Here is a 27768-nt window from a genome sequence, read left to right as displayed (position 1 = left end):
CCGTTATAGATGGAGGAGAACAAGGGCCGCTGTCGGGATTCCCTCTCTGGAGAGGATGTGCAATGGAGCGAATACGGGGTAATATATTGTGAAACTATAGCGGAGGTTTATTGCAGTCAGCCTATATGAGCAGGTCTTACGGCTTTGGGGAAGGTGTACGTTCACGATGCCAAGACTGACCTCAGGGCCAACCTCTGCTGCTGACATCACTCCTCACGGCTCGTCGCCTCCGCTTGGAGTCCCATCAAGGTCTGAGTCTCCCGCTGTGACCGAAGGCGATGCCTCAGCACCATTCATTCTCAGGCAGGCACTGAGGACGCACACTCGCACCGCTCACCGGACAACTTTTATTTTTTTCTATAAGTAATAAGGCGTAATGATGACAGAAGAAAGTAGGGGGAAACGCAGGAAACAAGCCAACCCGAGGAGGAATCGAGGTAAGAAACGTGCAGAGCTGGAAAGTTTTGATAAGTTGGTAAATGATGCGGACAGATGTTGCTGCAGCGGACAGAAGACCTCACGCGAAACGAGTTGATTTCTTCCGGAAAACCGATTATGTTATCTGTATGGCATTTAGCTATTTGTGTAGCATTTGGCGATACAGATAACTTTCAATACATCCATGTTTCGGATTTTATGTCCGTGTGTTGCGGATGACTTGCTGCATAAGCCGTGGGGATGAGCAGACAGGACTCAGTTCTGTTCAGGATATGGTTCTCGCAGGATTAATCTATCTGCACAAACGGACCGTTCAATAAAAGGTGCGAGGCAAGAAATCCATGAGAAGGAATGGTCTTAGTGTGCTTTATTTGCGTAATTAAAATAGTTCCAAATTAAAGCCAAATCGTCCGAAATTAAGAAGAATTCGCACTTCCATAAACCCAGTGCAGCAAGTGATTTTGTTGTTTTCACTAAGAAACGATTTTTGTCAATAAAAAAGACGTCTTACAGCCCAGTGTACTGTACTTTAGAGTGATTTTCTCTTAATGTAGTCTTAAGTTAACGTTCACTCTAAAAGATTAACCTCCTCTGAGACTGAAACGATGATCTTGTTCCCCTATTTTATATGTTCTATCTAGACCTTGTTAAGAAATGCAGTTTAGTATGTTACATAGATACTATTTTTCTCAACTAAAATACATTATACACATGCGAAATAATAAAAGTAGCTCAGTTCTTTTAGAACTAGGTTTTTTATTCATCCTCCATGCCGTACATTGGATAAAGTTTTGCATTTTGAATAAAATTCATAAATTGAAACAGATTTTAAATAACGTCTACACAGATACCTTCTATGCTGTCTACTTTAGATGTGTTTTTTTTCTGCCATATCACACATTTCAAATTCTTTTATCTTTTTCTGTGTCATACATCATGGCTCTCGATCCCCTGATCAAGAATTAGTTAAGACTCCAGTATGATGTCCGTTATCACTTTCTTTATATATATCCTTTTTACAACAGTACTGCGAGGAACTTCTAGTCAAGACGTTGAATTTTGAGACCTTGTTGAGGCTTTGTTCATGCAGTGCCTTGTTTGTGTGACGCTCTGAACTCACAAACAGATGTAAGGATACACACACCTGCAGACAATATGCATTTGACACAACATTTGTTTTTCTAGCCGTCTGATGACGATTGGAACATTAGAATCAAACCCTACTTCCCTTACTCTAAAATTATCCCCAGCATTGAATATTGAAAGTTTCTCTAACCCTAAATTTAACTTGCAGCCCCTCTCTAAATGACTCTTAAAAACATATGTTTAACTTATTATAAATTATGCTAATATGGGTTTTGAGTGACAACCAAGACTTGCTGCTGGCTCCATATTGCAGTGAAAGACATTACTCTAAATATAAATGAGGCCCTAAGCTGAGAAAAAAGCAGAACTAAGTTGGTCACTTTGTTAGTTTGTCATCTTACGCTACTTAAGAACACATGTTGTCTTCAAGTAATGGCCTGTGTAAGAGATCACACAAACACATTTGTCTTTGTCATAACTCTCTCAAGTTTCACAAAACTCATCCCAAAACATGCAGTGTTCTTCTTTGCCTCTCATCTGACATGAAACTACAGCAGGCCTATTTGCTGTAAGTAGCCAGTTTACTTGTTTATTAGTTGCTGTTAGTGTTTCCTCATTTTATTCAGAAAGGTGTGAAGCCTGAAGCCTGAAGAGTGTCACCAGGGTGAGATCCTCTCTAGCTGCTTACCATTAACGGGTACTTATGTGGGCATGTGTACACTAACACACACACAGACACACAACCACACACACTCTCACCTTTTACTGTCGTGTAGCAGTTTGTCGACCAACTGCACTCTATTTCACAAATCAACAGCATCTCACAACTGTGAAAGCTATCAGCTAAGCACACTTACTGAGAAGGACCTGTCACTTATTAGACAACCAACAAAAAACAGCCCACTTCCTCTAATTCCTGCAGTGTCCTCAGAAGAGAGACACACATCACCTACAGTAAATTTCCAGTTAAGTTTATTAAGTAACGAGGGTTTAATGAACTGAATGCAATTTCAAAAGTCGGCAGAGAGGAAAAAAAGATAACTGATTATTAACTGATATTCAGCTGTGAATGTGAAATGCTTTTAAATGTCAAGTTGATGAATGTTATCTTTGATATATTCTACACAGATGGCAGTCCAGGCTGCGTTTTCTCTTTTGCGCTCATTTATAATTGCTTTGCGAATTGTTGGTGAATCTGCCCGAGTTAGCCGGTGCTTATGCGTAGCATGTGTCACACAGGCTTTAATGCAGAAGGTTGTGTGTGCAGTGTGCTTACTGCGTGTGCATCCTCATGTCAGTGAAGAAATGCGTGTGTTAAAGCTGTGTGTAGGATTTGGAATGTGTTGGGCTGGAGGCGGCCGTGTTATAGGGAGTTAAAGGTCCTTGATAAAACCAAATGAATTTGGCAGGCCCGACCCATAAGACAGCAATTTGGGGATCGTTTCCAAGCCAGAAGAAAGAGAAAAAACTGACTGGCTGACTTTTCTTCTCTCTTCAAGGCGCCTATTGATTATGTCTCTGTCTCCCCCAATAAAACCATCAATGTTCAGCGATACTAAGAAATGTGAGGAAATTATAACTCCTCATTGCTGCCAGATTGAAAGCTGTTCTGGGATTACATTGTAACAATATACATTTGAATACGTGGCCCGGGCGTAGGTGAGCATTTCAAAATGTGTGAATTAATTTGCTGCAGACCAATACCAAACTTCTCACTTCAGGCATCCATACACAGTCAACTAAACCAATGATTTCTCACTTCATTTAACAGCTGAATATCCTTTTCCGCAATTTCCTTCAGTAGGTTTTAATAATTGCTTGTGCACAACATTTCCTTAACAAAAGCCATGCCACGATTTGTTTCTACAGTGAAACAAATTTATCAAGAAATTATTTTTGCGGCTTTGCAGCCGTGGCATTCATATGCATACTCTATCTCCGTCTTAATGGATTTAACAAAGCGACTGATGTGGAGCAGATACAGCGTTGTTTAGATTCCAGCTTTGTTAGTTTCTATCAGTTATTTCTTCTGAATATTTTGTGTATGGACTTTCCTCTGCTCTCAAACTCGACATGTTTGCTAGAATTACTGATCAGACTCATTCAAACATTGCTCTTGAGTCAGATGTAGGTCTGTGTTTCGTGCGCACACTCACAAACATATGTCGTTCTGTTACCTTGCACTTTGTTTTCTTAGTTCATTAAAGACCTCACTCTGTTGTTGAGTGGATGTGCCTTTTTAAGAGAGCGCTTTCTCTCTCTCTCTGTTCCCTCTTTCCCTTTCTCGTTTTTCTTCTTTTTTCAAGTGCCAATTTATTTAAACTCCTTTCCCCTTTTCTTCTTTCTCCTTCATTGATTTCCAAACCCCAGTCTTTGTATGCAGCTGGGGCCCAGCTGTGTGTCTGTGACTGTGTATGTGCATGCATACATGTGTGTGAGTTGTGTGGGTTTTTCTGGCACACTGCTGCCACTGTGAGCATAGCACACTGTACACAAAGGACTCGAGCAACAAAAAAGAGAGGGAAAAGAGAAAGAGAGAGAATAGGGGAGAGCACTGGAACGTTGAAGACTGACGGGCTTGTACTGTACAGAGCGGAGGGGCTGGGCCTTTTGGACCGAGCCTACTTTAACGGCAGATGTATCGCCGCTCGGGGATGAAGGGTGGGGAGAGCGAGACAGCAATGAAGAGCTCAGGCACCACAGTTTATTACCAGGACTCTTCAAGGGGCTCAGCACAGGCGTCAGAACCAGTGGGTGGGAGGGACAGAAGAAGAAGAAGAGAAGAGAGGAGGATGACAGAGTTGGGGGACTGATGGGGTTGACAGGGCTGGAGACAGCAAAAACAGCTCTTCGGCATGAGAAGACAAGAGATTGAGGGGTTGAGGGGCGTGTGGGGGTAGAGACAGAAGAGACAGGATGGGCGACAGAAAGTGGGATAATCTAAGTGTTTCCTCATTTGTTCCTCAACGTTCCCACAGCTCCAAGCGTCAGAGTTTTCTCCCATCGTTGCTGTGCGTGTGTTTGTTGCCAGTTCAACACAGCAGTAATGGGGAATCCCTTGATTGAGATCCTCTGGTATTTGTTCACATGTTCGTTCAATTATTGCTCATTCTGATGTTTCAGATGTCGGCAAATCAGCCCCATGTTTTACTGTACATTCCTGCCGCATGGATGTCACACTGGTGTTTCTCTCTAGGAGGAATAATTTGGAAAAATCTTGCTGTTGCAAGATGAAGAAATGCAGAGCGTTTTTTTTTTTTTTTGCCGTATTAGTTCCTACACTCCATGATTGTTTGGAGCTGTAGCCCCTCTTTTGACAAGATCTTACAGAAAAACATAATTTGAACTGACAGAAATAAGCATTGTGTTCAACCAATCATGCTCTGATCCCTTGGTAGATGAAAGGCAAATGCAGTGTAGAATATCACATTGTTGAACACAGGACTACATTAGAAACCTGCGAGCTAAGTGTACAGTATGTCAAAGGATCATATGTGTTTAAACTGTAAGATAACACTAGTAGCCACAGAGCCCATGAGGTGTGTATGCTTGCGTGTGCGTGTGTATATATAGGTGACAGGATACGCTCTTGTCACATTTAACACCATCTTTATTTCTGGCAGCTACTTAATCTTATGGCACTTTGTTTTATCTGTCAGAACAGGTTTTCATACTATATACTCTGATCTTGAAAACTGATATCTATTGTTCTTGTCTTATTCCATTTGCAGCATTATTATTATGTTCTTTGTCATTGCTTTGGCAAAAATCCTCACCATTAAGTCTATTTGTGGATCTTCCTTTATTGCAGACAGTCTGGCGTTTGTGTGTTTGATAATCTGCACATGTCTGATATATAAAAAAAAAAAAAAGAGGTTAAAACTATCCAGATAGGCAGGCTCTCTGCACACAATTTATAGATATATGCTGTTTTATCACACCTCAAATTAAATTTGGAAACCCTGCTTCAGCTGTCATGTATTACAAGGGCCAGATGGGTGGCAGAGAGAGAGAGGGGAGACAGAAACAGAGACAAGGAGAGAGCAGCCTGGCAGGCAGGCCCACTCAGCTGGCTGAAAGTGTGCCAGGATTTAAAGGAACTAGATATGGCATGTCAGTGTTGAATGAGGAACAGTTTGATATGTGGTGGCGTTCAAGAGAAGGGCAGCATTTTTTTTAGCACACCCTTTATCACCTCTGTGGTAAAAAAACATTGCACCTGACAGAAAGCGGTGTTTGTGGATTCATCAGTTTAACACTCTGTCTTTCTCTTGTTTTTTTCATGTCAGTCTTTTAGTCTAAGTTCATTTTCCTTCATTCGTTTTAAAGTTTTAAAGCTGCAGCAAAGAACTTGTGGTTTCCACTTCTGGCATTGAGATTAATTGCACAAACACTGTCAAGGTATGCCTACAGTCTGCAGTCCTTCAGAAATCGTTTGGATGCTTCCTAGATAGTGTTCCATTTTCTGACCACAACAGCATACAGCTAATTTATTGAGCCCAAGTTAGATTCATAACTCGTTACTCCTAGCTGCTTTCGGCTAGTCCATCTCCATTGCTGCAGTTGCTTCCCCTGTTTAGCTTTTTCTAAACCAATCAGCATGGGAATATTGCCACAGATAACAGATCTAAAATCTCTGGCGCTGATTATCTTAATCTGCATCATGTGAACTCCTTTTCTTGTCTACATCTGTCCTTCCACTAAGAGCAAAACATGTATCAGCCACTGGCACACGCTAAAATTATTGTGTAACTTAATAGCTGCATCAAAGGAGATATAAACAGTTAACGTGTTTAGCTCTGCCTTGCATGGCCTTTCTGGTGACTGAAAAACATATTAAGGATCTTATTTCCCAAGACCACAGCAATGCATCAGATGGATTAATGTGGTGTGGTTTATGAATTAACTAATATGAAGCAATAGGAGCTAGCGATTGGGATGCATGTGTTTTTTATAGTATATGTAGTGCCATACTTCAGCATGGCATAATATGGTACATGTTATGGAAAATCTGTTCAATAACTGGTTATAGATAAATTAACGTGCCCAGGGCTACAACTAAGGATGACTAAATCTTCACACACTCATTATTATAAACGAAAAAACGGAAAACAACAACTAACAAATGGAATTATTTAGTATGAGTACATTGTGTGGAGTTCTGTTATTAAAACAAATGTGTATTATGTGCATAATTATTGATGTGATCATGTTGATGTATTAGGAGTAGCGTGCAGTTAAGGTGTCTTTGCTTACAATTATTACCAATGATTTTTTTTTTTTTTTTTTTTTTTTTTTGTCACTGCTTTGAACAGCACAGCGGCGATTGTAAGCTTCCAGGGTTTGGTTATAATCGCAGCTTTGTGCAGAGATGTCTTTGCAGAGATTACTTGTGCTTTTAACGAGAGTGCGCAAGAGACTTCATAGCTTGCTCCAAAATATGTACCGTACCCCCAAGTCACACAACAAACATCTGTCTGTGGTTCTGATTCAGCGGTAGGTAGAGAACCATTATAGACAGCAGCTGCTACAATATTCTACCACACCCCAAGCGATGGCAGTGCTTATTTGCATACAGAGTGCTGACTAGTGATGCATGTGGAGATGCATTTTGGAGACCATGGGTACTTACAGGAGTTCACTTGCAATTGGATTGCCAAGGTCAGATGTTATGGCCTGAATGGGGCCAGTCTACCACCAGCCCTAACCACCACCTTTTATCAGGCCAGGTCAAAACAAAACAAAACAAGCCAACAGAGCACTCTCCCTCAGGTTCCCTGTACCTGTGGTCACCAGGTACCGCCTTCACCTGACCTGCACATCAACTCTCTGGTCCATGCAAACACACACAGGGAGATAATATACATACACATAGTTAAACACATTCTATTATGGAGAAAACACATTGTGATTTTAGTGGTAAAAACATCTCTATCACTGTCTTTTTTTTTTCTTTCTGTGTGTTTTCTGGCTTTTTTTTTTTTTGCTGAAGAACTTTTGCACTTGTCTCCATCAAACAGTTTTAGAGACAGTGAATGCATCGCCTCTGCAAATGTGTTTCATAAGCAAAAAATCATCACAAAAGTGAACCTTTTATTCATTCATTTATTCAGTGAGTCTGACAGACAATGTGTATACATATATCATAAAAATGTATCTCTGCATATGTAGTTTGCAGCATTGTGCATCAGGAAGCCCACAAAGAGACTGAATTTTCTTTTTTTTTTTTGCAAAATAATGAGATTCTTGCAAACAGTTTGTGCTTTAAATTGTAGTTTTCTTTAGACCTGATCAATGCAAAAGACACCGCTCAAATGTCTTAAGTCAAAAGTCTTAACTCGGGGAATATGATAAATTAATCTTTAGCTCAGGTATGATAAAGAACAGGATCCATACAACGGAAGTTTTGTGAGCTAGAAAGGAAACAGCAAACTAAGTACTGGTCCACTCTTGTCATTTATCTCCATGTGACAATCTAGTAAATAGTCTTATCTGATGTTTTAAAAGAATTTCTCATGGTACGTGACAGGTTAGCTATTGCAAAAGCTATTGCCCTAAACTGGGCAGTTTTTTTCATTAAAGCAGGCCACTTAGTAATAATAAAATGAATATGCAAGGAGGACAAAAACATTCTGAAGTTGTACAAAATCAATTTCTTTTTCCTTTTCGGCCGTGCGGTCGACTTCAGTACCTCAGGGAAACGGCGTAGTTATGATTATACCGTGCATGTGTCCTGCATTGTTGGAGGGATGGAAGGGGAAATAAGTCATAAGGCATACTGGCAGCATATCAGAGAGGGGTAACGTCATCTATATGATACAAGTAATAGGTACTGTAGGTGTGAATGTGTCCAGACCTCATGCTGGGACGGGCTTGGATGTCAGACACACACATTTCTGGAAGGTTTGCTTCCTTGACTTCAATTTTGGTAACGTCTTTTTTTAACCACTCCACATATTTTTAACTTTTCTGGTTGTCATCTGTTGCCCCTCTTTCTTCTCTCCTTTGTTAAAGTCTCTCATCTCTTGCCGTTTCAATCTTAATCAACCCTTTGATCCTTCATCTCCATTTCCTTGTATCTCAACTCTTCCACCTCTTATCCCTTTCACCTTTTTTCCATTTTCATCCATTATTTCACCTCTTTTTCTTCTCCTTTCTTTCCATCTCTCCATCCCCTGCTCCTCCCAGCCCGGGCTCCCCAAGCCTTGTACGGTCGCCATCATGTCCCCCCTCCTCCCCGAGCGCCTCCCCTGTCCCACTGACACCACACGCTGCTCCCATCCCCCCGAAAACCACTTCAAACAGCCAGCGCCATCAAAGACCACAGTCAGTCAGCCAGGCAGTCAGCCAGCCAGCCAGTAAGGCAGCCAGTCAGCCAGCCTTCTGCTTTGACTTAAAATTACTGTCGTCCCAGTCGCAAGGCTGCTTTCCTCTTCTGATACACATCAAAGATCCTCTTAAACTCCCCAAGTTTGCTTTTTAAACGTTTTTCTTGTTGAGTCTTTTTTTATATACATTATTTCACTGGTTGAGGTTTTACACTCTCCTTCGCTCTCTTTCTTTCTCCCTCTCCTCTTGCCATCTCTTTCTTTCTCTCCAACATGGGCCAGGTCAGTAATGACATGCACACACTTTCTTGTGCGGTTCTGCTGCCTTTGCATTTTTCTCCATGACTTTAATTAGTTTCTTTTTCAAGACATTGGTTTGGGCTTCACATGCACAGCACACACACTCGTACATCAAGCTGAAACTAATATACCGATGTGTGTAAATTAATACGCAGTATGATTCATACATCTTCTTAATGAGAACGGCATAACCGCAAAAAGACCACTTTAATAGTATCATTTTTTTTGTCTGCATTTGTTTATGTGTGGATGCTTTAACAACAGAAAAAGTGACAGAAGAAAGCAGACGGGCAGGGACAGAGAAAGAAGACTGGGTGTGCAGGCATGTGAGGAGCGATTGATAGAAGGACAAAGAAAATAAAAGGAGAGTGACACATTTTTTTTTGTGTTTCAAAGCCTTCGAGGTCACATGTGGTCACTGGAAACGTTTCTGTCTAACATCATCTCTCATTTGGGGGCTGTAACGTCAAAATCGGCCAGAGGATGGCGCCACATCTGTATGTTAACCTTTCAAGAACTGAACGCCAGATCTCATCTTCATAGGCTGTCTTGTAGAACAGTGTGTTTTTGTAAAGCAAAAGTATTTGATCATAATGTTACAGTTACATTCACTTTACTGACTATTAGGCCATTTCTACTCTGCCTTTATGTTTTACTCTTAGGCTTGGAAGTACTGGGAAACACAAGCAGTGAGAGTTTAATGTGTTTCTTTGCATGCACATGTGATGAATACCTTCGTGCGGTCTGCTCTGAGCTTTTATATTTTAATGTGGGTTCCTCAGAATTCTTGTATCTTGTGTTTCAAATCAGCTTTGAGTGGTTAAATTAGGATATTTTGACATATAATACAATAGGCTCTCCTCTTTTTTTGCATCACCTCCAACAAATCTTGTATACAGATGTTTGAAGTCAGGGGGATACTTTGGCATATTGGTTTCACCCTCACGACAAATCTCCTGTAGTGAGTAACTAAAAGCTGCAACTCAAGTTGAACTAACCAAATCCCACATTGCATAACTGTTAAGCTCAAAGAGAAGTTTTATTTTAGCTTGTACCCCTATTAAAAAACTTCAGAACCTTTGTACCCTGTCAGAGAATGTTTTAATATTCAAAAGGAGCCACTATTGTGTGGTTTTCTTGCGCCAACGTACAAAATAAAGAGCCACATCAGAAGGCTGGAACAGTCCCTGAGCATTTTCATGTGTAAGAAAAAAGAGGGAAAACAAATTTGGAGGGGGGAGACAGGGGTATTTATAGAGTGGTGTGAGAGTCTTTGCAATGACAGGAGCCTAATGAAGTGGAGTTTGGGTTTTGATTCACAATGTGGTGAGCGCGTGGGTCCCTCTGTGACTGTTACTGCATTCCTGCACCGATCCCTCGGTACACGGAAACCAGCGCAGGCCACAGGAGGAGGCTGCGGGCCAACTCGAAATAACGTGTTCCTCTAACCGAGCTAACCTTTCTCACCAACACTGGCCTTGCTTCCATCGCAGCAGATGCACGCAGGGCGCAATGGCACTGACACTGCGCTCAAATACAGCAGCAAGGCTTTGTTCATGTGTGCGCACTAAGTATGCACACAGTATATTTGTCACTTCTGGTGAGTCACTTACACGGTAAATGACTCAAAATTCAACATGACATAGTAGGGAAGTCCAGAATGATGTTAGCTGTGTGAATTTAACTTCGACAGATCAGTGGAAATAGTTTTCTGTGCGAGAGTGGATGAGTAATGAGAACAATGACTATTCATGCAGTCAGCGGAAGTCATTGTCATTGTAGTGATTTTAATATTGTGAAAAAAAAAATGTGATTATAAAAAATATATATGTATATAGTATTTTGCTCTTGTCCCTTTAATATTAATTGAAATTGTAAATATTAAATACATATTACAGCTTGTTAAATCGACACAAGTTCTGACAGGAGAAAACCTAATTCCTGTCTAGTGTGTCAGCCTTACTAGTTTTTCAAGAAGTTCAAACGCAGCAGAAATGCAGAAAGCCACATGGATTGGCTTTGAAGGTAAAGGCTGCTGTCAAGCAAGGTAACTTTTTTTTCGATAAATGTCAATGTGGTGGTCGACAGGACAGGTAAACACTGTGGCAAACATGCAGGCAGCAGCATACAGGAAACCTCCAAAGGAAGAAGACACACAACCACAAAGTCTGTTTGCACACCTCTTCACTCACACCTTGCCTCATTTTTGCAAAGAGAAAAAGTGATTGCCGCATTTTTTATTTATCTATTTTAATTTTTTTTTGCACAAATTGATCATTCTGTTCGGTAAATGCCTGAGTCACACCAGAGCAGTAACCCTTTTTACTTAAGTTTTTTTTATTTTTTTTTATAAAAAGAAAGTACATCATAGACAAACCATTTAAACTTCTGCTTATTTTTTCATTTTCCTCCTGCCTTATTGTGTTTTCAATATTCATAGAAGACTATGTAAGATAAACCGAGGCGTTTATCCTTTTTTAACTCTGTGGTTTGTTTAAGGTTATCTGTGCATCGCTTAGAGCTGAGATCGTATAAATTAAACCAGCACACGCTACTTATAACAACAAGATAAGAATTCTGAAGATGCACTAACTATCCTTTCCTCTTGAAACTCTACCTGTGAGATATGTCAAGCTATTAATCTTGAACTTCCCGTTGAGGCTCAGTTAACATCATTATAGGCTACGAAAATATAACACAGATGCCTAGAGTTGACTCACCACAATCTAAGAATACAGAGCTCGGGTGGGAATCTACGAGAGGAGATGAGTTTGTTCCTCCTTCTTCACACTGCCTCTTGTGTGTTGTACCTCAGAGTGAGTCACAGTTTTCTCACTGCTACACCAGCACGTATGTACAATATGCACCTTTGTGGTGTGATTAGCAACTTAGGCCACAGTGTATTCAGACCCTTTCCTGTCCCTGTTCATTCTCTTTCTTTCTTTTCAGCCTCTTAACAAACAGATATGGAGTAGTAGGTGAGAAAAGTTTATTGTATTTCTATAATGACACACTTGAGGTGCAGCACAATAATGTACCGTATTGATATTATACATGTGTTCAGAAATGCAACATTTGTCATTGATTCAACAATTTGAAAATGCTATACATAGCTATGTGTGCCATAACTAAGCAAAGATGTGCAAGTACACATGGGAAAAGTGAGTAGGAGTCGATAAGAGCTATCAGAAAGGGGGGAAAAAATGGTTTAAGATTGAAGGTGAAAGATAAAGACAAATGCAGGCGAGTTGTTGTCCTCTCAGTTTCGCCATGAGGTAGATTAGCTTACAGAGCAACAGATGGTACAGTGGGTTATAGCTATCTTAACAGTTTCTTTGGTGGTTTTAACTGTACATTATTTGAGCTTGCTTGCTATTGGTTTAATCTTTTGGTCTACTGAAGTCACATCAGAGAAGGTTTCCATTAAGCATGTGTGGTTCAGTGTTCGGTGAAGCAATGTGACACGTAGATAGGGGAGAACAGAGATCAGTAATACTGATATCAATCGATTTTCAAACGCTTCGGCCTCTGCAGAGCTGCTGTACACAACACTACAGCATGTTCGTCATTGTCTTTGGAGGCCATTCTTTGATTTGCCAAGCATCCACTGTAATCGTACTGAGAGCTCATTATATAGTCTTTCATAGTGAATAGTGAAACCAACCCCAGCGCAGTGACACTAAAAGCAAAACTTGTCGACAAATCAACTCTGTGAGTATCGCTGAATGGCTCAGTGACTTTGAAGCTAATAAAACACCAAAAGGGATTCTTTTTTTGTGTCACAAGGGCCCTAATTGAACAGAATCATTAAAAGCAACAAAGGCAAAATAGTTTCAGTACGGTATCGTTGGCGTCAATTTAAAAATCACTGCTTAATGTGCAGAATTACGTTGCTGTTGTGCGTCCCCCTGTCTAAATCAATAGGAGGAAATTAGCTTGGCGTTTATTTCTTGAGCTCGGTGTCTTTTAAAGTGCAGATGTCGCCCCAAGGCTGCACATTCCATGGTGGTGGTTTAAATACTCTGACGGGGTGGTGTCTCCTAATGAGCAGGGCATCTGAAAGCTGTGACTTTGCTGCTGTGGCATCGCATGGGCCACTTTTTTTTTTCTATCTCTGACTGCGCTTCAGACGTTCACGGAGCTTTGCACACGCCCACTGTCATATAGTTCTTTTCTGTGTTTGATCATATTGTCGTCTTCTGCTGCACCAAGTGGGCCTAGCTCCCCGTTTTTGCCCACAAGTCATGTTTGTTTGTTTTTATGCATTTCTCTATACCCTAGTTTGTGTGCATGTGTGTGTGTGTGTTGAGGGAATTTCCCTCTGTAACGTGTTTTCACAGCTCAACATCAGTTGGAGGATTCGTGTCAGGGACAGTTTGACACTGCTGCTTTCTGTCTCTCTTTTTTTCTTCTCGAATTCCTCACTCCTCTGTCGCTCTCTTATCGCTCTCTTTCACATCCCTCCTCTCTTTCTCTCTTGCTCTAGTGTCTTGTATGCTCTTGCAAGATCCTTCGTGCATTGGCATGTGTGCACCTTTATCTCACTGTTACCCCCCCCCCCCCCCCCCCCCCCCCACAGTGTACCAGACACCACACATTGCATTTCTTCCTCCACGCTAATATGACCTTTATAATCACAGTGTTACACTTTCAGTCTCATTTTATTCTCGCCAGAAGCCATTTGCTTGCGTGTCTGGGTTTGTTTGTGTGTGTGGTTGTGTGTGTGTGTGTGTGTGTGTGTGTGTGTACCTACCAGCTAAGAGACGAATGCAATCAATTGAACTAAAACTTGACTGTGCAACTTTCATATCAATGTGTTTGTGGTTATGTTCACCATCATTAGACAAGAATGTTTGCACTTCCTTTTGACTGGCCACAGAAATTCAGTAAAAATGCAGCAAAACATTACATTACCACCATTCCTGTTGTTTAACATGTAATTTCGAGCATTTAATTCTCAATTTGCTGTCAGCATTTATGATATAATCTGTAAACCATTTGGGAAAATTGAAATTAAGAGCTGCAAAATCGGGCAGGAAGTCGGAGGTCAAACTGATCAGGTGAAAGTTTTCGGTTAAACTCAGCTCAGAACTGGTAAAGATATAACTTTAAAAAATTCACCATCTTTAAATGATATACTCCTGAATCAAAAGCCTTTTTGATATTCTTTTTGCAGGTCATATCCAGGGAATTTTTTATGATTTATTAGGAGTCATAACATGTGTAGATAAAACATGACTGGCACATTGGCATCAGTGTGCATTTTCTCACTCACTAAGTGGTGCAGGTGAAACGAAAAAGCAGGGTAGGCCAAGGTGCCAAAATCAGAAGGAGCCATCACCCCGAGAGACAGAGAGAGTGTGAGTTGCTGCTTAGATGAAGGAGATCAGGTGGGAGGTGTTTGTTCTTGGTTGCAGTCCTCCCCTGACTCATTGTACGAATGTCAGTCAGCAGGTATGAATAGGAGAGCTGCTACAGTGAGAGTTCTTTAAATGGCATCTTTGATTTCTGCGATATATTTAAAGAGAGGTAGTCATTGTCGACACGTGTGTGCTCTGCAGATGAATATGGATCTACCTCGTCTCTGAACTGCTCTCGTAGGTACTGTACAAATGACATTACACACATCTTCCTTCTCTTGTCTTTTGTTTAGCATGTGGGTGTCCTGTGGTAATTTATTGAGTTTAAAATAGCAATGTTGAGTTTCTTTTGTCGCCTGTGAAACTGTCGCAGTTTTACCAGCACAGAAGAAGTATTACTTCATACATTGTCTAAACCTGGGCCGGATCATTTTGAATATAACATGTAGAGTATATGTTTGATATCAAAGGGAGTTCTGTGTCAAAATGTGATGGAGTTGTAGGTTTTTAATAATGCCTCTGTGTTTTCAATTGAATCTCTTTCTGACAGTTTTACCACATACATGTTGTACTGTATAAAATGCATCAGATGTTGCTGTAATGTGGCATGCGCACCACATGCCGATGTCATAGTGACATGTACACATGTCAAATGAGGTGCAATATATCTCTTATTTCTTTAGATAGCCGAATAACTTTTCAGGAATATTTCACAAGCAATTTAATATACTGTAAAAAATAAATAAATAAATAAATAATAAAAAAAAAATACTGACTGTGACCAAAACCAAAAGAAATACATGAAACACATTTAAATAAAGCCGAGCTCAGATCTTTAAACACCATTTTGTGTTCATTCCTGTTTATATCTCAATTTTAGTAGCATGTATGCAGGTCATTTCTTTCTGTATTTAACAAAAACAGCAATGTTTTCATAGACCCACATACAGAAAAGCACACAAAGAAATGACTATATTCTAAACAAATGTAAGAAGTATTATGTGTTTTTCTTAGAGGTGTATTTCTGACAGCTACTAAAGCTACTATTTTCTTGAAAGGTTATTTAATGTTAACTATAGTTGTTTATTGGTTGTTGTTCCGCCATGTGGGGAATGTAAATCTAAGTGTCCTTAGCAATATCACGTCCCAATTATTCTGGCTTTGCTGTAACAGTCTTTGAATTGTAAGAATCAACAAAACGGGATCAGTTACGCTGTGTGGTAAATTGGTCCCGGCCTTGTTTGTTGCCGTTTAAAACCAAAAGAAACAAACAAGGTAATTTCAAGGTAATTATTGCGTGCTTACCATTTAGCCGCATAATTACTGGGCCAATACCAGATCACATGTGTGCATCATAAAATAAACTGCAGCACAGCGTGTTGCTGTACACTAGATGCCCTCTGGTAATATAAACAGAGCCGCATTAGACCAGCACTGAAACTGCCTCCTCACATATAGTGCAGTTAGTGTGAAAGAAATGTTGACTTTTTCCTTTTTGTTTCTTAATGTGGTTGTGTAAAATCTATCTTTCTGTGTCACACATCTGCTTATGAGGTTATTTAAGCTTTGTCCGCCTCTGTCTTTCTAAATCTTACTCAACTATGTAAAGGATAAAAGAACTACTATAGGTCATCAGTTTCTTATGTTTCAGATCAGATTCAAGATTGATCAGACGCCTCCAGATAACAAAAACAACAGTGTGTATACTCAGGGTAAAAATACCGGTGTCCCAAACTAATAAAGGACGCTCAGCTCTCGTAGGCAGACTGTCAGTCTCTCATGTGTTCAGTCACAGTCAGGCAGGGAAGGGTGTAGACAGATTAAAATAGTTCTGCAGCGTTTGATCTGCGCACACTGTTGTTGTCAAACTATCAGAAACAGTCCCCAAAAGACCGAGTGATCGAGAATGTCAAGCATGATGCAGCACAGTTCGGTTAGTACTCTTTGGATATGAGTCACATTCTTCCCACGCACTATACGGTGCATGCACCACAGCAGTGTACTGTTTTCTTCTATACTGTGCATTGTTTTGTGTTTCAACAAGATACCCTTAAAACTTTTCACACATTGCGTGACATTCATCACTCTCAAGAGCCTCTGTACCTTCACTCTCTACTTGCAGCCAATCCAAAAACTATGCGCAATCCTGCTCCAATAAAAAAAAATAAGAACCTATTTGAAGGATGCAGTCGCTATCCAAATAAATAAATCAACAGGCCAGATAATGAAAGCCATTCCAGCTCAGTGCTCTTTAATGACAGCACATGTAGACTCAGTGTCACTCACTGTCATGGGAGAGAAAATTAGAGCCAATTTGATGCTAATACGGACCAGATTTTCCTCCTTTTTTTTTTGTCCCAGCGGTATGTCCTATCATCCCAGGAATCTCCTGCGGGGCTGATAGGTCAACCTCAACTACATCACAAAACTTCATAGCTGCCTGCTGCAGTAAAGCATATTTGATGACCAATTTCACCCCCCATAAGAGCAAGTCATTCCTCCCCAGGTTAGTAGTGCAGCGCCATATGAAACACGCATTGGGTGACTGCCCTCGGGTGAATCAGAGTTTTGCATGAGTGCACTTCATACAGGGGTGTAATGAAGCCGGGACAGGACATACGCCTTTGCTGATACAAACAGATACACATGTAGGTGTTAAATTTGGAGATTAGCCAACACACTAATCAGAAGGATGGGTGGAAGTTCTTACATGCTGACTCGCAAGTGTTTTAGGCATTTGTGGTGCGCCCCCTCCGTGGCAGTGGGCTCCCTTTTTGCTCTTTCAGTTACGAATTGAGTGTGTGTGTTTGTATCTTCTCGATGTAAAGGTAGATTTTCTACAAGATCTACCTTTCTATTCCCAAGCAGTGTACAGTCACTGGCTTTTGTCACGGCGAGCTATTGGGTCGTAACTCGTAACATATTTCTCATATATTGCATCTACAAGCTTGTGCGGGTGTAGCTGGAACGGCTCGGGCAAAAATGAAAATCTTTCAAAAGTGAGTGAGTGCTGTTTTGACATTTAAATGAATAAACTTGTGTGTTTTGTGAAATTTAATGAGCCGTGAAACCATATTTTCCCTCTGATCTAATGAAAAGGAGGCACTCTTGGCTAAAGAGAACAGTATATTTAATGTTAATAAGAAGCACGGCGGTATTTTATTGTGACCCTATTCCGATACAACACAAGAAGGTACAGCCCACTGTATGTCGGCGCGGCACACGCTACCCCTCAAATATGGTTTAGATTTTGCCTGATGACAAATTTAGAAGAGTCTATCTGTGTTCTTAAATAGTCATTACTTGGTTGTGATTAGATATTGCCAATCAGGGGGAAAACCTCCTCAGAAAAATGCCTTAGAAATAAAAGTCTACAGCTGAAATCCCAGGCATGTGTTTGTGATTGTCATTTATTGTCTTTGCCATGGGAAAAAGTAATGCGCCTTTCCAGTGCATTGCTGCAGTCTGGGCACAGAGGGTACATTTTTAAATTACAATGTGTTATGAATCTGTTCTGCTGCACTACATTCTTGCCGCATTATTGTCATAATGCGCTGTGCGAGCAATATATCATACATGTGCTAGAAAAACAAATATAGACATACAGAAATCACACAAATGTTGCTGTTTCAGAGCAATTATATATTTAAACGGTTTTAAATCGGAACAAGAAAAAGGTAAAGGCTTTTTAATCTGATCACAAACGACGAATAATAAAAGGTTATAACAATGATTAATAAAAGATGTTTGATTACCTGGACTCAGTTCTGTAAATCATGACTTTATTAAACCCCAGTATTATTATGTATATATTTTAAGAATGTGTTTTCAATCACTTTCAAAATGAAAACCACTCTTAACCATTCGTACCGTCAGAGTAAATCCATCATTTTTGGAAACTGGTCAGAAATTACTTGAGCTTTTACTGATCAGAATACGTACATCAAACCACACAAAGCCTCTTACTTTCAGAGGAAGTAGGAACAATGAAAAAACAAATTAATCCATAAACAGAATTATACTCTAAATAATACTCTTTTTAAAACTTAAAACAACATATAACATGTATTTATAGAATTTACCGATGAACCTTTACCTTTTGGTCGTGTTTTTTTCCTGTTTGGTTTCAGTTCCTCACTCGTCTTTTTTTTTTTTTTTTTGTAAATGATGTACCATTGTGTCTGGTTGATCTGAAATGATACGAAACACATGTCTATGCTATTTGAGTTGTGTATCCAAAACTTTTATTGATTTGGACACCAAGTGGCATCTAATTTTAAACACAGATTGAAGACACATTTTTATCATTTAGTCTTAAACTGAAAGTGAGCATAGTGGATTTTTGCTGCATTTTAAAGGGGCACTTCAGCACGAGTTTTCTATTGACCCTCAACTTTCACTTCTTCTCGCAGTGGATGCTGAGCAAGTGAGTTCACTGGGATCCGAGGGGGAGGATGAGGTGGGTCTGTGGAGCGTGGAGCCCCAGGACTGCCAGGAGAGCCTGGATAAGACGAGCCTGACGCCCAGTGAGGGGACGGAGGAGCCCGGTAGCCCTGCTCACTCAACGAGGCCCCACAGCCTCAGCCCTGGAGGCAGAAACTGCTGGGGCCAGGTGGAGTCTGAGGCCAAGGCTACAGGGGACGCCACCTACACATCCACTGACAGGGAGGGCGATCAGGAACCACTGAGGATGTACTGTAAGTTAAAATCTAAAAAAAGATTTTTTTTTTAATTTGTTTCAAAAGGTTGGTGCAGAACAGTAGCAGCGCAATATTTGTGTAAAATGTAATATATACTGTATATACGCGAGACCATTTGTGTGACACTACTGTATGTGTAAACAAGTTTGTCGTGGTTTTCTGATGCAAGACACTGCCAGCGTCATGATGCCTCTCGGAGCCCTCTAGATACACCTTCATATCGGCTCCTTGTGAAACCATGCCTTCCCTACGCACAGGCTGTTCCTTTTTTTTTTCACTCTTCTCTTTGAAAAGGCAGCCTTCTGAAAGCATGACAAAAGAACTCATCCCACACAATGTCACAATATTTCCATGCATCAAAGAGGTGACGTTACGGTACTGAAATCAGCACTGCGCGACGTGAGGCTTTCCCTTTTATTTAGGAGAGATCAAAGGCTCACGCGGCTTGCCTACTAACAATCACTTAACTTCCTCGCCTCGTATGATTCGGCCTTGCCTGATGAAGGCAAAGCTGAGTTTTTACAACACCCAACCACACAAGCTCTTCCCTTCACCACATAAAAAACAGCTCAAAATATGCCAACATCTGCAAACATTTGAAAAATCTTCCTCAAAGTCGCTGTAAGCAAAGCTGATTGGCTTGAGTTGTGATAGGAGGCGCCCTCTCTTCTTCATGTACATCTGTGGCTTTCTCTTTCTGTCTGCCTGTCACTGCACTCAAGGACACGAACGAGAAAGAATTCTCCAATCTTGTTTCATATCTGCCCAAGTTGGTCCCTGAATTTATTGTTTCATCTGTAGCCTTTACATAAACAATTTAGTCCCATTAGATTCAGTTGCAGTGTCACTTTACAATTTCACACAGTGGGTGCACACATGCTCACGCTCTTGAATATTTGAACAAAGCCTGTACACTCGCACAAACACAGAGAGAAAACAATCTGTGAATAATTTCTTTATAACAGCAGTAGATGGAAATGTAACGGCAGCCGAGGCTCGAACTCACAGATGCACCCACAGTCGAGAACGGCGATCGTCTTGGGAAACGATCATCAAAGGCCTTTAGATAAACCAGAGTTAGTTAAAGTCAGGAAACATCAAACATATGAATTGTTGTGTATTCTTTATATAGCAGACTCTATTGTGTATTTAAGTTTTTTTATTGTCTGTCTTTTGTACGTTTTCTTTTGTGCTGTGTTTTTGGCCACGATTTATATTTCATTGAAACAATCAGCCCTTTTAATAAAACAAAAGAATAATTAGATTTGAAGGGATGCAAACTGTTTTGGAGCAAATTTCACCAATAAAGTAATGAAACAGTGAAAACGTTTTTCAAATGCCAATTTCTGGTTAAAAGTAAATTTCCTCTTATAGACACCACAGGCAGTTCTGCTATATCTGTTTTTCTGTCCTCCAGGTAAGAACTCAGACTCCCAGAATGCCTTTGAAGACCTAGCTCACTATGAATTCCTGGCCCACTTGAGGAAGGCCTCGTCCTCGGCTAGTCTCCTGGACCACGTGAACCATAATGGCACAGCAGCGGTGTACCTCCCGAGCACCAGGCATGAGGAGCTGCCTCCCGCCATCTGGTCACCAGGGGCTCAACACTGCTCACCTGACGGAACAGGTAGGCTACTTCGTGACTGCTTCGATAATTCTGAATAAAACGATCAGGGGGCAGCGGATTATTAGTTTTGATGAACTTCTCAGCTGCAGGCTATGAGTAATAAGGAGAGATAACGCGCATATCAGATGATACAGTATGTGGTAACGTCATTCCGAGAAATCGGCAGCTTTTCATCGTCTTCATTATCATCAGCTTGTCAACTTTTAATAGTTCAACAAAGAGCCTTCATAAGGGCACCACAAATGCAGAGGCATCTGCACATTCAGGTTATGGCAACACATGCATTTACAGTCTTAGTATTTTACTCATCGATCAGTATTTTACATTAAATATATCAAGTTCATGTTAAAATAGTTTCATTCAACACATAAATAAAATGAGTAAACAATGTGCTCAGTCTGCAGTATTTTCATTCAAACGTCCAACATAACTCTCAGTTTACTCAGATCTTGAGCACATGAGTAATTCAGATGAACTATCTTCCTCGAGCAATACACATTCTTCTACACATATTATTTATATAATATAGTTTACAACATGTATTTAATGTGATCATGAATGTGGGTGTCTCTCTCTATGTACTGTTGCCCTGGGATGTACTGGTGATGCATCTGGGGTGTGGTGGGACTCTTCCGGGGCCCCACAGCCTTGCAGAGTAAATTATGGTTTAGAAAATAGTCGGATGAATATATTTAATGCATATGTAAAAAAATGTAATTGTTCTGTTTATAATGTCACCTCTCTCTGGACCCCAGATACTGGCAGGACCCAGCAGGCCTGTCCATTTTGCCACAGAGTATATCAGCGAGGAGCCGCTTTGAGGGACCATGTCAAATACTGTCAGGAGAGGGAGGGGGGGCACATGGTCTGTCCGCTCTGTGGATACACTGCCACCCTTAGGTCGCAGATGGAGCGGCATCTGGCCCTTCACAACCAAATGCAGGACAAGGTGAGTTACGCACGAAAAGAAACGCACTATAAAATCACTTTCATGACTGAAACAAGGCATTTCAAAATTCCCGTTGATATTTTAGTTGGCGTCATGAGGTGATTTATTTGCAACTTTGTTTTTATAGACGTGACAGTCCCACCCTAAAATTGTGCTCCGGTAGAAACAGTGATAATGTTCTGTCATCCTAGACTGCCATCACTTTGGACCAAGGCATGGAGACCAGGAAGTTTAAATGTCTGCAGTGTGGGAAAGCCTTCAAGTACAAACACCACCTCAAAGAGCATCTCCGCATCCACAGCGGTGAGACAAAATAACATCAAAACAGCTGTAGTCACCCATCAATTTGCTATTGTTTCCAGTGCATCACTAACCCTTACTTATTGTGCAAATTATATGTTATGAAATCATATCCAAATTGAAGTGTTGACAGAAAAGCTAAAATAATTCATAACGGTACAAGAGAAATATGAAAAATGTGAAAACATCACACCCATGCAGAAGGTATTTTCAACTTGCCATCTTGGCATCTTTTCTCTCTGTCCCATCCTTTAGGAGAGAAGCCTTACGAGTGCTCCAACTGCAAGAAACGTTTCTCTCACTCTGGCTCCTACAGCTCCCATTTAAGCAGCAAAAAGTGCCTTAGTGGTGGAGGAAACGGAGGGGGAAACACAGGAGGACCCAGCGGGCCATTTAATGGACATAACCAAAGCTCCTACCATCACTCATTTCCAACATCTCCACCTGCTAATGACAAGGGCTCTGTTTTGGCTCTGCAAAACCAAGATAATACCAGGTCTTTAGGTCGAGTGTCAGCAGACCCTCACCAGCTTTCACTGCCGGACCTCAGCCAGAACACCACAAGCTTCCCCAGCGCATCAGACCTGGCTAGGCTTTGGGACCAGTCGGCAGAGCTCTCCATGAGGGCCAGTTTTCTGAAAGGGACTACTCTCCTGCCTTATCTCCACTCGGGAACCAAATTTGAGCAGATGCTGCAGGAGATGCTTCACAGGGATGTGAAAAAAGATGAAGATGTGAACAGAGAAGAATCAGATGTAGAGGAAAGGAGGGCGATTCACAATGGAGGGGGTCCTGAGAGGAAGGTGTCTCCTGACAGGAGAAGAGAGGCTGTGAGACCAGGGGAGGAGAGAGCTGTTCTCGGGGTGACATGCCGCTGGTGCTCGCAGATTTTCCCCAACGTAGCAGTGCTCCTGCAGCACGAGCGCTACCTCTGTAAGCACAACAGAGAAGCAGTGGAGATGCCTGAGGGTTTACACAGGAAAGACCACTCATCACCCCCTTTATTCTTCCCCAGATCTGCCCTCCCACCAGAGAACAACAAACCAAGTGAAGTAACCAATGGCTTCTCTGGAAATAGGTCGCCATTACAGAAGCCCAGCTGGCACTCTGTACCACAGCAGCTCTTGGTTGCAATGCAGTCTCCCACGCAGCCCCGCCACGATGCCTTGTCTTCACGAATGTACTGGTCCAGCCACGAAAAGGGAAGCCCAAGTCAGCTGATTCAGCATTCCCCAGAGCTGTCATCGCCTCGAGGCCGAAGAAGAGTTCCCTCCTCGGGATTCAGCTCCCCTGCCTGCCTCGACCTCGCCAGCTGTCCCCCTGAGCTGTCCTCGCCCAGGAAAGAAACCTGCAGCCCTTGGTCCGCACAAAACGAACCTCTGGACCTCTCAATGCCCAAGCAGCACACAGACCAAGCAGAAAAGAACAAAACTGTGAATGGCATCTCAGCCAGAGGAGAGAAGAGAGGGCATGGGACCCAGCAGCTCGGTAGACCAAGCCCATCTTCACATCTCCACCTGCACCAGCACCCTGTCTTCGGAGGGGCTGGACCTCCTTTGTTTCCAGGCTCCTTGTACAATGGGTTTCCCCTCCTTGCTCAGTCTGGTGTAGGGCTTTCAGGGCATGATGGCATCACACCAATTCCGTTTAGCCATACAAATAACAGCCCTGGCTTTCTCTCTCCTATGGCTTACATGATGGAGGCAGATGCAGAGCTGAAAAAGATCTACCAGGAGAGACAAGGCCTAATGGTGAGTAAAAGAAATACACACATTAAATCCTAAAAAATATATAGAACCCAAGTATTAACTCTTTAAAAAGTCGTATCGTCATGACCGTCATGTTTTCCCTGCAGGGTGAGGCGTTGAACCGCGGTGCTCTGGACTACCTCTCTCTAATCGATGAAGGGTTCGAAGTAGATGGAGGACCAGGGAGGAAGAGACTGAAGAAGACAGACGAAGGGCTTTACGCCTGTGACATTTGCGAAAAAACCTTCCAGAAGAGCAGCTCTCTACTCCGACACAAATATGAGCACACAGGTCAGTAACTTTCATTCAAAACACTAATGCAACTCTCAGGACTGTAGGCTGTATGTCTTAATATTAAAGTATGTTAAACTTTATATTAAAGTTGCAATGAAATGGGTAAGTGAGTTTGATTATGCATATCTGTGTGTTCCTGGAAGCCACCCCTCGCCTGAAAAACGTAATTATGCTCTGATTGGCCAGCTCCAATGATTTGAGCAGGCACTGTCTGTATATGTTCAAGCCAAGAGCCAAAGTCAGCAGTGCTGCTGGTGAAGGGACAACATAAGGGGTGGGAGGGACGTGAAAATTCAAGAAAGCGTTTCATTGGACGTACAAGTAGGACCCGCCCCCAAGTTTAGGATGAGTCATCAACTCTTCAAAATAGTTTTCCAGGATAAGAAACTCTAATATAACGTTATTTAAAAAATACTTTTTGTCAATGTTGTGCCAAATACTGATGTGTAGGTGATATATAGGGCAAGATATATCATATAAAGCCACATAAAATATTATTTCATGGGGGCTTTAATGTTTAACAGTGTCCATTTTCAATAATCCATTGTTTTCAGCTGGCTAACATTTGTTAAGTAGCACTCAACACACAAACTGAAGATGAAGACGTGGTATTTGAAAGAACTGGACAAATAAAACTTTGACCCGATTGTGGTGCTAAATAAAGAGAGCATCAAAGTCATTACAGTTTATTCTGAGAGGGATGTGGCTTTGTGTAGGAAGTTTCACGACACTCCATCCAACATTGGTTGAGGCGTTTCTGTACAAACCACAAATGTCAACCTCATGGTGGCCCTTGAGCAAATGTCAGAGATCACTGAAGTCAAAGTCCAACAGCTTTCTGGAATGAAGTGATGAACTTGATGATACTGTTACCCTTAAAGGCATCTCACTTCTCTTGGAAAGTAGTAATGACTATGGCATTAATCATGCAGCTCCCTGAGCATTCACCTACAGAATTGTTGTTTAAACATTTGATATCATGGAAACTCATCATAGCCTCTTTTATTGCACAATAGAAACAACTCTTCTGTATTCATTACAGGCAAACGTCCTCACGAGTGCAAGATCTGCAACAAGGCCTTCAAGCATAAGCACCATCTGATTGAACACAGCCGTCTGCACTCCGGAGAGAAACCCTACCAATGTGACAAATGCGGCAAACGCTTCTCTCACTCGGGCTCTTACTCCCAGCACATGAACCATCGCTACGCATACTGCAGCAAAGACCAGGATCCAGACCAGGACCAGGAGGAGATGCCTCTCACCCCAGGTGCAAGCAACAGTCTCTTGGGCCGCCTCGCTGAAGACACCCCCCTGTCTTTGGAAGATACACAAACTCCCCGCTCGTTTCTCAGCGATTCCAGCCTGGACGGCGCCCCGGATGCCCTCAAAGAGGAGGACGAAGAGGAGGAGGCAAGAGTCAGCGATGGCCATGTGGAAGAGGCACACGTGAGTTTGTCAGAGGCAGCAGAGGCGCTCGGAGGTAGCCCCATCCAAGAATCACCAACAAGGGAGAACGGAGAGCAAGATGAGAGGAACGGTTATGACGTAGGAAACCACATTGACAATACAGAGAACCACATCTGGGAGCGAGACACTGAGGACCAGAATGGAGACTTGGACAAATGTGAACTGAGCCTGGATATAACAGAGTTACCCAGAATAAAAACTTAGGGTGACTTCAACAAGCCATTTTAATACACATATTGTATATTTTAAGATTTTTGATATTTTTTCACATATATATATATATATATAATGACTATGTTTTTTTTAACTAATTTTTCAACTGGAAAAATGCACAGAATTGCCAAAGGATTCCTGGCCTTAAAGTGGATGAAGCCAAATGAAATGTTTGTGACAATACAAATGATCGTATTTTTATCGTGTAAAATACCGTTTTTTTTGTGTGTTTTTGTTTGGTTGTATTTTAGTTCATTTGTTTCCCGGAACGGCTTAAACATTTGGGCCGACTGGCCATGTCACATTTTCAGATGTGAAATCTCTATCTTACAAGCTTGCTGCTGCTGCTGCTGCTGCTGCCTGTTGCACAACACAATTGCAGTATTTCTAATTTAGTTGATTTTTGTATTTTGTTACAACATTTAATTAGATAACTCTTCATGTGTAGATTCACACGGCTGAGTGGGCTCAGAAGCAAGACCCTGAAGGAAATGTTTGCAGGAAGGAAAGGCATCTGGTTGTTAAATTAACCTGTCATCAAGGCCTGAGGTCAAAGGTTACAAGTGCAGCCATATCAACAGATTCACCTGGGGTCTAGTTATTTATTTATTCCTTTATTATAAGTGCAAATGACATTCCATTTTCAGTATCCTATGGTATTATTTGATACACATCTTTACCTCTATTTTAGGTACTAGCAATAAGTGTAAAGTTTGTTTTTTTAGTTAAAATGCAGCTATCACTTAGTCCCAAAGCCAAGTGTGTGGTATATCCAGTAGAAGTGATCATTTATACTGTGAAATTGTAAGGAACAACCAAGTCATCTCTTCAGGTCAACTGTGGTTCTCATTGGCTTTAATCCATCAGCAATCTTTAATTTTATTGGCAGTAAAAAGGGGAAGAAGTTAAATGTGGTTGATTATTTATATTTATTTTAGACTAAAAGCAGCCGACTGCACCTTCTCAATTGTACGCTTTGCTCGGGGACAGTCATTTCTGCGTTCCCGTACGGGATGTCAAAAGGGGCAAAAGATGCAGTCAGCCTTTGGGGTTTTTCCCTTGAGGGAGCAAACACAATTTGCACTGACGGTGTAATAATCACATGGAGCTGCTTGATTTAGTGTTAAGAAGTGTGCTGTTTCTCGTAATAATTTACATGTGCTGCAGCCTATTTTCGCACCCCCTGAATGATAACGTGTCACACGTTTGGGCTGTCTGTTGAGGTGTGGCGAGAGGGTCAAGACTCAGGACACATGCATCAGTTTTTTTTTTACTTCCTCTTTCTGACTGCAGTGTAGTCAACGTGAAAAGTGCCTCAGATGTACTCAGACTCTGTGAGTAATCCGACAAAGCTTTGGTACAATGAGATAAGACGGTGGTGCATGAGGTGTGACTAAGCTTGCAGCATTCATGCATACCGTGCTCCAAAGACACTTCTTGGTCATGAAATGTTTCTTCGTGTGTGTGCGCGGGCGCGTGTGTATGTGTGTGTTTATCGGCAAAGATATACATGTGTGACGCACCAACTGCCACTCTGCTCTTGCATAGTTCCTTACCTGTTATTTCTGGGCCTTACTTTCACTGTGCCTGCACACGGTTTTATATTAGGTACTGTCTCTTCCAGTAAATGCAACTTTTGTATTCACTTTTTTATATATATATATATATATATATATATATTTGCATGTTTGTGGATGTTTGTAATAAAACTGTACATACTTTGTCACCAGAATCTTCTATTTCCTTATTTTTTTATTAAAAATGTTCAACATTTTTCTCCTGTTCTACTTTATAAACCCATGACGTGTAGTCCAGCTAATTATGAACATTATGAACAAACAAAAAAATTATAATTAAAGAAAGAATTGCATGTGGTTGGATATGAAGCTCTTGCAAATTAGACAGGGTCTTAAATGACACTCGGAGACATCACAACAAAAGGATCATGGTTCCCT

General features: G+C 41.3%; 1 protein-coding gene across 1 annotated transcript; it reads left to right on the top strand.

Moving 5' to 3' along the window:
• LOC311486794 (zinc finger E-box-binding homeobox 2) lies at nt 1-27539 on the top strand. Its single transcript, XM_084542803.1, has 8 exons — nt 1-437; nt 18925-19209; nt 20630-20839; nt 21595-21788; nt 21980-22091; nt 22344-23839; nt 23944-24127; nt 25173-27539. The coding sequence occupies exons 1-8, from the start codon at nt 377-379 to the stop codon at nt 25802-25804; spliced, it is 3174 nt and encodes a 1057-aa protein (XP_084398929.1). The 5' UTR covers nt 1-376; the 3' UTR covers nt 25805-27539.
• Nucleotides 27540-27768: the final 229 nt, after the last annotated feature.

This window comes from Chelon labrosus (assembly GCF_963514085.1).
Source record: "Chelon labrosus genome assembly, chromosome: 4".
NCBI classification, from domain to species: Eukaryota; Metazoa; Chordata; class Actinopteri; order Mugiliformes; family Mugilidae; genus Chelon; species Chelon labrosus.
The sequence above is the reverse complement of the archived record's forward strand: the minus strand, read 5'-3'. Positions and strand labels throughout refer to the sequence as shown.